This window comes from Elephantulus edwardii, unplaced genomic scaffold (genome assembly GCF_000299155.1).
Source record: "Elephantulus edwardii isolate Elephantulus edwardi_28Jun2011 unplaced genomic scaffold, EleEdw1.0 scaffold00171, whole genome shotgun sequence".
Lineage (NCBI taxonomy): Eukaryota > Metazoa > Chordata > Mammalia > Macroscelidea > Macroscelididae > Elephantulus > Elephantulus edwardii.
Genome location: NW_006399921.1, coordinates 6842893 through 6851937, shown reverse-complemented (window position 1 = coordinate 6851937; position 9045 = coordinate 6842893). Strand labels below are relative to the sequence as shown.

At 56.1% G+C, this 9045-nt stretch overlaps 1 protein-coding gene across 1 annotated transcript; it reads right to left on the bottom strand.

Annotated features, from left to right (window-relative positions):
* Positions 1 to 948: 948 nt before the first annotated feature.
* MCAM (melanoma cell adhesion molecule) lies at positions 949 to 7976 on the bottom strand. The gene is made up of 16 exons (XM_006895623.1): positions 7886 to 7976; positions 6037 to 6155; positions 5743 to 5953; positions 5588 to 5658; positions 5415 to 5502; positions 3881 to 4060; positions 3653 to 3774; positions 3398 to 3557; positions 3168 to 3286; positions 2920 to 3061; positions 2620 to 2741; positions 2370 to 2511; positions 2164 to 2277; positions 1820 to 1967; positions 1430 to 1547; positions 949 to 978 (listed from the first exon to the last, which is right to left on the bottom strand). Exons 1-16 carry the CDS (start codon positions 7950 to 7952, stop codon positions 949 to 951), a joined length of 1953 nt encoding a protein of 650 aa, XP_006895685.1. The 5' UTR covers positions 7953 to 7976.
* Between the last annotated feature and the right edge of the window lie 1069 nt (positions 7977 to 9045).

Genomic DNA, 9045 nt, shown 5'->3' with positions numbered 1-9045 from the left:
CACATACTCAAAAGCTCTGGCCAGGCCCTGGTCACTTATCCCTAAGAAGCAGTCTCCAATCTGGGCCCTCTTCTTGGGTCTAGGTCCATTAGCTCAAATTGTAGACATTTGGTGCTAATATTACTAGCTTTCATCTCCATAAAGCATACTCTAGACCTCATCTCTGGCCCTCACTCCCACCTTTCACAGGCTTAACCCTTAAGAGGGTAGTGGGAACCAGGTGAATGCAGGGGATTAGGCTCCAGTGCCTTCACTCTGGGAAATGTAACCACTGCAGGAGCAATGGGACGTACCCAGTATGTCTTTCAGGAATGACACCGGTTCATGGCTCTGGCCCAAGGAAAGGAGGATGACAAAAGGGACGCCAGGGAAGCAGGCACAAAGTCAGCAGCAGCAACATTTCACCTGCTTCTAGACAATGCTGAGGAACCCTCATTGAGTCCTGTGAACAATACAGTTCAACAGTGAAGAGGACCAGAGCTCAGGGTCTTGAGATCAAGTGCAGCCTCTTCAGTGATTCTGAATTTCTAAAGCCAGGCTTTGGGGTAGGAAACCAGCTCAGACAGATAACTACCTAAATCAACTGTTGGTAGAAGGACCGGTATTTAGGTCTGTAACGTGTAACAAGAAAACATTCTGCAAGACACTGCTGGCCCACTCTTGGATTCTGAGTCCCCCTCCTTGAGATGAATGTCACTCAAATTGAGACTCTGGTGGATTGATCCCAGAAAGGGGGTCTTCAGGGTTTAGGCCCAGTGAGCACCTTCTAAGGATGGCTCTGGTCCAGCCCATTGGACCTCTAAGATGAGGTCTGCAGGTGAGCGAGCGGGAGCAGGGGGTCTTCTCTGCAGTCCATTTGAGAAGTCATGGCTGCCGTCCTGAGTGTGAGGAGCCAGGTGAGCAGGGGCTTTTCCAGGCAGGGTGGGGAGCTCAGTGTGATTAAGCGGGCTAATGCCTCAGATCGATGTATTTCTCTCCCTGAAAATGGGTGGAGAGAAGATAGAAGATGAGAACCTGGAGATAGTGACCACAGATGAAGGTGTGAGCTTTGAAAGGGAAGACTGAAGCAAAAGCTGATGAATTTAGTATAGCACACTTGAAAGAAGCTAGGAGTGAGCAGGGCAACAGAGGCAAGCGCCCAGATCAGACTCTCAACCAGCAAACTCAGGCCACACATCAAGCCTAGTGATTTGAGTCTGGCAAAGGGAACAGTTATGGGACAGGGTCTTTGCTCAGCCCTGAGAGCCACTCCCTCTCCCGGGTCCCTCAGACAACTTTCCCACCCCATCTGTGAATAAGGGGAAAGTGACCTCTATCTCCAACAAGGAAGAGAGAGAGAAAGTTAGTGTTGGAGGAACCAGAACAATTAGCCCTTGCTGCCCCCAATCCCTGGGGATGTCAGGCACTCACTACACAAACTGCCTCCTACCTGGTCTCCGGGAGCCCTCTTGTCAGCGCCGCTGCCCTGTAGGAGGCCCATCTCTTCAGGGAGTTTATCTGACTTAACTTCAACTACAATTTCACTCTTACGCGATGGGGGCAGTGTGCTGGGAGGAGGGAGGGAGGCAAGAGGTTGGCAACTCAGGGCAAGGGAAGGGAAGGGGCCTCTGGGAACGACACTGGACTTGGACTAAGGGACGTTTGATGATCGGGGGTCAGGTCATGGAGGGGACATGGCATGGTCGATGACAGCTGGGGAGTGGGCAGTACCACACTCAGAGCCCCATTCTTCCTTGTGGGGGGTGGGGACTAGGGCAGGCAGCAAGCTGGGCAGCATGAGATGGGCGGGGATGAGGATCCAAAGAAGCGCCATGCTTACATCTCTTGTTTGCCTGACCGCCCACAAGGTAGCTTGCCCTTCTTGTAGAAGAAGTAGAGGACAGCGCCCAGCACGGCCAGCACCAGGATGCTCACGATCACGGCTACGATGACCACACCCTGGCTTTCAGGCTCTTTCAGCTTTTTCTCTGTCCCACAAAGACACATCTGGTCACCTGATGCTCAGAGCAGCTGCACTTTCATCACCACCACCCACCCCCAGCCGAGAGCTTGAGGGAGCACACTGCCACTCACTCACCCTGACAGGACTCCCTGGGGGAAAGGCAGGACAGGAAGAGGCTGTCCCAGCTGGCCGGCCCTGTCCTCTTGCCAGGCCTGGCTTACCTGTGGAGGTACTGTTGGCTCTGGCATGGGGACTGGCAGTGGAGGTGCTGAGGTGAGTGGAGGTGCTGAGGCCAGCGGTGGTGGTGGAGTCAGGAGTGAGGGTGGTTAAATTGACTGGGAGGCAGAGGGAGGTTGGTTAGGATAAGCACAAGTTAATGCCCGCGCCTGGGCATGCCCCTGGCCAGCTGCAGCGCTGAGGCCCTTACCCAGTTCCAGGAAAATGAGGGTGGTGTTTCTGCCCAGGGAGTTGGAGGCCACACACTCCACGCCTTTCTCCACCAGCTCTGGTGTCACAAGGACATTCAGAGTGCTCAGGACATGCTGGGCATCTTTGTCTTGTTTGTGCACCTGTAAGGAAGCCCTGCTCAGAGTGGGCAGCATCTCTGGTCTGGCCGCTGGGGAAAAGCCAGGGTTGGGCCAGGTGAGCTGAGGGCAGGACGGGATGTGCTGACTCACAGTGCCATTGATGTTCCAGGAGATGGTGGGCTGAGGATGGCCTGATGCCTCACAAGTCAGGTTCATCACCTCGTTCTCCTTCACCCCCAGCTTCCTCTCCTTGAATGCCATCCATGGGGGCCCTAGTGGGGAGGAAGAGAAAGGCAATAAACTCTGATGGGCACCCCGCAGAACACCCCGGTCACAAGCTAACACCACGCAAGCCCTGCTCTCAGGACAGGACCAGCTGACTACAGAGGCTGGTGCACCATAGAGCCTGTCCCACCCTGAGCAGCTTCCCAGGATCACACGGGGCCTCACCATAAACGGCCACATGGACCAGCTGTGTGCGGTTCAAGCCAGGGACACTGGGCACAGATGCCACACAGAAGTAGCCACCTGCTGCCTCCCGTTTCAGGTCACGAAGGTGTAACACAGGCCCCTTTTCCAGCACCTTCTCTGTCTGCAGGGAGAGACAGGTCAGAGGATCTGGAAGGGGCAAAAGCCTGTCCCTCCCATCCCTGGTTACCAGTTGGCCCCGGCCCCACAGCCCCAAGCCCATCTGGAACCTTTTCTCTCAGCCAGTGATACTCGAGGGCCTGGTTGCTCTCTGCTTTACAGGTCAAGGTGAGGTCGCTGCCCTCTTGGAGCTCGGGGGTGGCGGGACTCACATCGACATCTGACACATCTAGGGGCACAGCCTTAGTGTCAGCTGGGGCAGGACAGCGAGGCAAATTCCCATGGCTCCAGCCTCTGCCTCTAGCATGGCCTCCCTGCCCACGGCCCCCAAGCCCCTCACAGTTCACCAGCAGCTCCTGTTGGTCACTCAATGATCCCATGTTATTAAAGTCCAGGCCCTGGCACTCATACAGCCCACTGTGCTCCTTCCGGGCCGGCTCCAAGACTAGGATGCCATCTTGGTCACTCTTCTCTTCCTCCATCTCCATGGTGCTGTGGTTCTGAGGAGTACAGAGGGTGAAGACAGAGGGTAAGCACAGTGTTCTTCCAGCCACCCCTCCTGATCCCTGCATGCACCCAGCGTGAGACCCCGCACCTGCTTGCTGATACTGAAGTGGGGTGGAGGGTTGCCATCTGCCAAACACCTGATTTCCACACGATCCCCTTCCTTCAGCATCCCCATGGGCGTCACTTCGACCCACACTTTTTCTGCTGGGTCTGCAGTGTGGTAAAGGGTGGCTTTCAGCCATGAGCTGAGTTGGGAGGAGCAAGAGGGAGCTTCTGCCAGGCACTGATGAACACAGAGGGATGAGCCAGTACTCACAGAAAACAGGGACGGTGACATCCTTCGATTCCTTCATGTGGTTCCCACTGGGCAGCCGGTAGCTGAGCTCACAGTAAAACTGGGAATCTTTGTCTTCCTTAACCAGCTGTGCCTTCAGAATGCTATGCAGGGTGTATAAACCGCTGGACTCCACAATCTGGGACGACTGGATGTGGACACCTGGGCAGGGGAAAAGGCAGAAGGGCTCGTCTTCAGCCCTCTGCCAGCCTTATCCCATGGGGTGTCTCTAGGGGAAGCTGGGGAGCACCTTAAGGGACTCCTGCCCCTGGGACAGACCCGGGTAGAAATCCAAGTGGAGACCCTTCAACCCAGTTGTTTGGGCTTTAAATAGACCATTGACACATCAAATAGATAAGTATAAAGATATGTACAGAGATGAGTGTAAATGATGCTGCATTGATGGGGACAGTGGAAAACACTATCATCTCAACTCACTGCTGGCAAGTAGGAACCGACTTGACCCTCCAGCAGGTTTTGGGAAGCTGGAAATTACCCGGGAGGAGACAGTCCATCTTTCTCCCTTGGAGCCACTGGTGGATTCAAAGCATGGGAGGAGCACTGCCTTTGAGTTAGCAGCATGACTCCCTAGAGACTGGTCCGCCAGAGCGCCCTGAAAACACTATACTTTTACTGATAGGGACATGCACACAGTTCAAATCCACCAGCTCCACAGGAGAAAAATGGGCAATCAACTCCCATGTGCTTTACTGCCTCTTGAAAACCCCCTGGAGGGTCAGCCATGGGTTGGTTCCAACTTGATGGCACATAACAGCAATAGTAACATGGTTAATTAAAGTCCATTATATTCATTGTAAGCAAAAGAATTAGGCAGATACAGAGACTGGCCCATAAGTATTCCCAAAACTCAATGTTGATAGGGAAAAATAAAAGTGCACAAGCTATGTAACAACATACAGGACACCAGGCATATCAATGTTTCTCAACCTAGGTCAGCACTATCGATGTCCTGGCCCGATAATTCTTTGTGGTGGTAGCTGTTTTGTGCATTGTCAAATACTCAGTAACATCCTGCCTTCTACCCACTAAATGCCAGGAGCAATCTCTGGACAGCCAAAAATGTCTCCAGATATTGCCTAATGTCCCCTGGGGGCCGAATCATTCCATCTGAGAATTGCTGATTTAGATGATTTTTTTTTAAATCCTATTTATATATTCCTAGCTATATTTGGCGCTCTGGGGGCCTAGTGGTAAGAAAGTGTGCTGCAATTCCAAAGGCATGTGGTTCCAATCCTCCACCTGCTCCATGGAAGAAGGATGGGCATGTGAACAAACATACAGAGAAGGGCTTGAAGCAACAGACACTAAATGATAGCAGAGATTGGTTCTAGGAAGGCTTGTGGGAAATGAAGGAACTTTCATTCTAGATTATTGGTTTTTTCCTTTTGTCATTTTTGTACAGTGAATTCTTCCAAAAATATTTTCCTGTGTGGCGTGTGTAATGAAAAAGAAAAAGAAGTGAAAGTAAAGTGCAAAGTGGCGAGGAGGCACTCACGATTCTTCTCCTCCTTGAGGGGCTGCCGGTTCTTGTACCAGGTGACTTGTGGGATTGGGTACCCATTCCGCCCCACACAGGTAGCAATCTGCAAGAGGACAGGCTGTAAGTGCCTCTGCTTCTGAAGCTGCATCCTGCCTCCAGCTCCCCACCTGGCCACACTGGCCTCTCACCTCCTCAGGCTCCTCACTGTTCACGGAGATGCCCACTGTATTGACCTGGATGCTTGGCTCCTCCGGAGCTTCTACAGGGGAGACAAAGGGAGGAGAGGCATGGGGTACTGCTTCCTAGGAACCACAGGGCTCCAAGGACAGGGTGGGGCACTCACTGTAGACCTGGAGCTGGATGCGGTGCTCCTGGGAACGCGAACGTTTGCTCCTGCACAGGAAAACGCTGCGTTCGTCGTGTGGGGTGACATGTGCCAGGGCCAGGGTGGCACCCCTGCCATGAAGGCTGAGCCGGTCCTGGTATTCCCCGGGTTCGCTCTGGCCCTGGCCCTGGCGCACGCGGTAAATGAGTGCTTGCTTCTCCTTGTGAACCTAAGGGTAGGGGCAAAAGGAGGTGAGGGTCCTGAGGATAAAGGAGGTCCCATTGCCCCTTCCCCGGGAGCCCCAGCACTCACAGAGAACCAGTCAAGGCTGAGGTTGCCCTGAGAATGAACTGGACACTTCAGGAGGGCGGTGCTGCCCACCTCCACCTCTAGCAGCTCTGGGGCAGGCTGCTCCGCCTCTCCTGGAACACCTGGGGGTGAGGAGGAGGAGGAAGGCCCCACAGCAATTATGTCAGCTCCAGCTGCCATCCATCCCCCTTGCTCCATGCAGCTGTTCTTGCCTCTGGGAGGGTCTGAAGAGGGCCTTGTCCTCTCCTCACCCTCAGCCACTCCCTGCCCCCCTAAACCTCAGCTCACCCTCTCCCAGCCTAGGGAAGCTGGAGAATATCATCCCAGATCCTTGCTGCAGAAACCCTAAGCACCAGGCACCTTCCCAAGTGAGGCTGCCAAAGGGGCAATCCAGACTCTGAGCCAAGAGGAAGGCCCCTTTCCTTCCAGGCCCCCTCCTCTCCTAATGAGCTCAGACTGGGGGAATGCAAAGCATGTGCCAGGCTGGGGCACACAAGCCCCTTTGTGTCCCCTCCCCTAGGGAAAGACGTCACTTTTGTGCCCTCTGCCCTCCAGAATCTCCTCCCCAAGTCTCCCTCAAGTCCCGTGCATAATGCTGGCCACAAGCTCTCCCCTCACTGAGCATCCACACACAAGCTGGTGGGACCCATCCTGAAGGGCTGGGGAGGCAGAAGGGGTCAGCATCTGCCCAAGGGTCAAGGCAAGGTCCAGTCAGTGGGCAGGAGTGACATCAGTGGTGCCAGCATGCTGTCAGCCTGGGAGGCGCTGATGTCACTCCTTTCCATCAGGCTGGACTCGGGCTCCGGGGTTGCTGCCCTAGAGCCCAGAAAAGGAGGGCATAAGAAATGGTCGTCAACCCAAAGCAGCTCCCCTGACTGTCTCCTCAGAGACAGAGGAGCAGGACCCGTAGGTCTGGAAAGAAAGGAGCGGTGGAATCCGATTTAGCCCTTTCCCCAGAAAGCAAACCAGCTGGGGCGGCAGCAGCCGGGGCTGCCCCGGGGACGGCGCCGGTGCCGGGCAAGAAGCCAGAGAGCTGGGTACTGCCCAGCCCTCTCCTTCCCCATCCGGAGAGCGGCTGGGACCAGGGAAAGGGCGCCAAGAGAAACACGCGACAGCGCCGGGGGCCATTCAAGGGCAGCGCGGACCCGGGGCGCCCAGCTACTAATCGGTTCCAGAGAAAACTTGGAGGTGCCGGGGCGTTCTTCCCACTGGAAGGTTCTCAGCGGGAGGTGTAACAAGACAACTTGGGGACGCTCCCACTCTGGGAATGCTCCACTCCTTGTCTCTTCCACCTGCGATTCGGTTCTGCATAGAGGCGCGCGGCGACCCACACCGTCCACCCGCCTCCGACCCAGCCCCTGCCAACGCCCTGCTCCGGAGGTGACGCTCGCTGCTGCTCACCTCCAGCCTGGCACGGTGCCCAGGCGAGAGGGCCAGGGAGGGGCGCACCCCTCTAGCTAAGAGAGCTGCCTGTTCCAGCAACAGGCGGGCGCAGAATCCACGATTTGGGGGTGAGCTACAGCTGCGCCCCTGCCGAGGTTCAGCTGTGGACCCCCCAGAAGAATCACCTGAAGGAAAAGCTCTCCCCAGCGTCCCATAAAGCCCGGCTCCACCCCTTCCCGCTCCTGCTGTTTCTCAGACCCTGCGCCCGGGATACTCGAGAACAGAGGCTGCAAACTGCCCACAAAGAAGAGTTGCACGCGCAAAGGCGCAAGGCTGGATGCCGCGGACCTGGAGATGCGGCGCGTGCGGGGCGCCCGGCTCCGGCCCCCACGGCTTGGCAAGCTCCGCTCCCCGGTACGCTCCGTTGAAGGGCCTGGGCTCAGAGGGGGCGAGCCCCTGGCTGACTCACCCGCGGCGCGGCGACTGCAGCAGCAGAATGCAAGCAAGAAGGCGCAGAAGAGCCTGGGTAGCCCCATGTTTCTCGGCCGCGTAGCAAGAACCAAGTGCGGGAGGCTGCTGAGGCCGGGGGCTGACGTCAGGGGGGCGGGGGAGGGGGGCGGCGCCCTGCCCCGTGCGCCGCGCGCCCCCTGCCCCCGCCCTGCTTGTTGCAGCCCTAGGGGGCGGGTCCCCGGCGCCCGGAGCCTTCGAGCTGCGGGGAGCAGCAGACAGATGGAGCCTGACTGTGGGACCTCCCCCAACCAGGGGCTAGGGTAGGACAGGTGTTTGGAACCCAACTGCTCGGGGAACAGAACCTGGGCCAGAGTCACCCCTGGTCAGAAATTAGCGCTTACTCCTGAAGACTTGCTGGTGTAGCCCTGGGGGCCTCCTGATGAAGGAGCAGCCTCTCTGTCCTCCTTGAAATGGGGGACCTCCCATCCAGGTGTCTTTGTCCGTCGCCTCCTCCACTCCATCGTACCCCTACCACTTATGAGTCAGGATGGGCCCCAGATGGTGGCACGAACGGGAGGACCCCAGCCTGGCATTGCTCTGGAGCCACGCAGTTCTAGCAGCTCAGGAGAGGAGCGCTACTTCAGGCCCCCAGACCCAGAGGTACCTGATTTGAGGAGAGGAAAGAATTGGCGCCCTAGAGACTGACTGGCCCTTCACCGCCCAGGTCCTGCAGCTCCATCTTTGTGAACTGTGCACAGGTCCCAGGTTGTCACATTTGACGAGCCCTTCACACACCGAAATACTAAAGCCACTGCCCTTGAATCTAGTCCATTTTGAGGCAATCCCTGGGTTACATAACAAGTTTAACTGCTCCCTAGGGAGTTTTTGTCCGCGATCTTTAGGGAAGCAGGTCACCAGGCCTTTTTTCTGTGGCATTGCTACTTGGGAGATTCCAACTGCCAACTTTTAAGATGGCTCGACTCACAGCTCTTCAGTTTTAACTAACTCATAGCTGACCCTCCAGCGGGTTTTCTAGGCTGTAAATTGCACAGGAGGAGAAGCTGGAAGACTTGAACCGCCAGAGGAGTGAAACAGCCGTAAGGTTACATGCAGACACCACCAGAGCTCAAGGTTATTAGTTGATCACAAATGTTTACGCCACCCAGAGACCACTCCACA

Excerpts from the sequence above, each read along its gene's own strand:
- MCAM (XM_006895623.1), bottom strand. The coding sequence starts at position 7,952 with ATGGGGCTACCCAGGCTCTTCTGCGCCTTCTTGCTTGCATTCTGCTGC. Across the intron at positions 3,558-3,652 it reads ACTTCAGTATCAGCAAGCAG|AACCACAGCACCATGGAGAT; the intron begins GTGCGGGGTCTC and ends TGTACTCCTCAG. Across the intron at positions 2,742-2,919 it reads GGTCCATGTGGCCGTTTATG|GGCCCCCATGGATGGCATTC; the intron begins GTGAGGCCCCGT and ends CCTCCCCACTAG.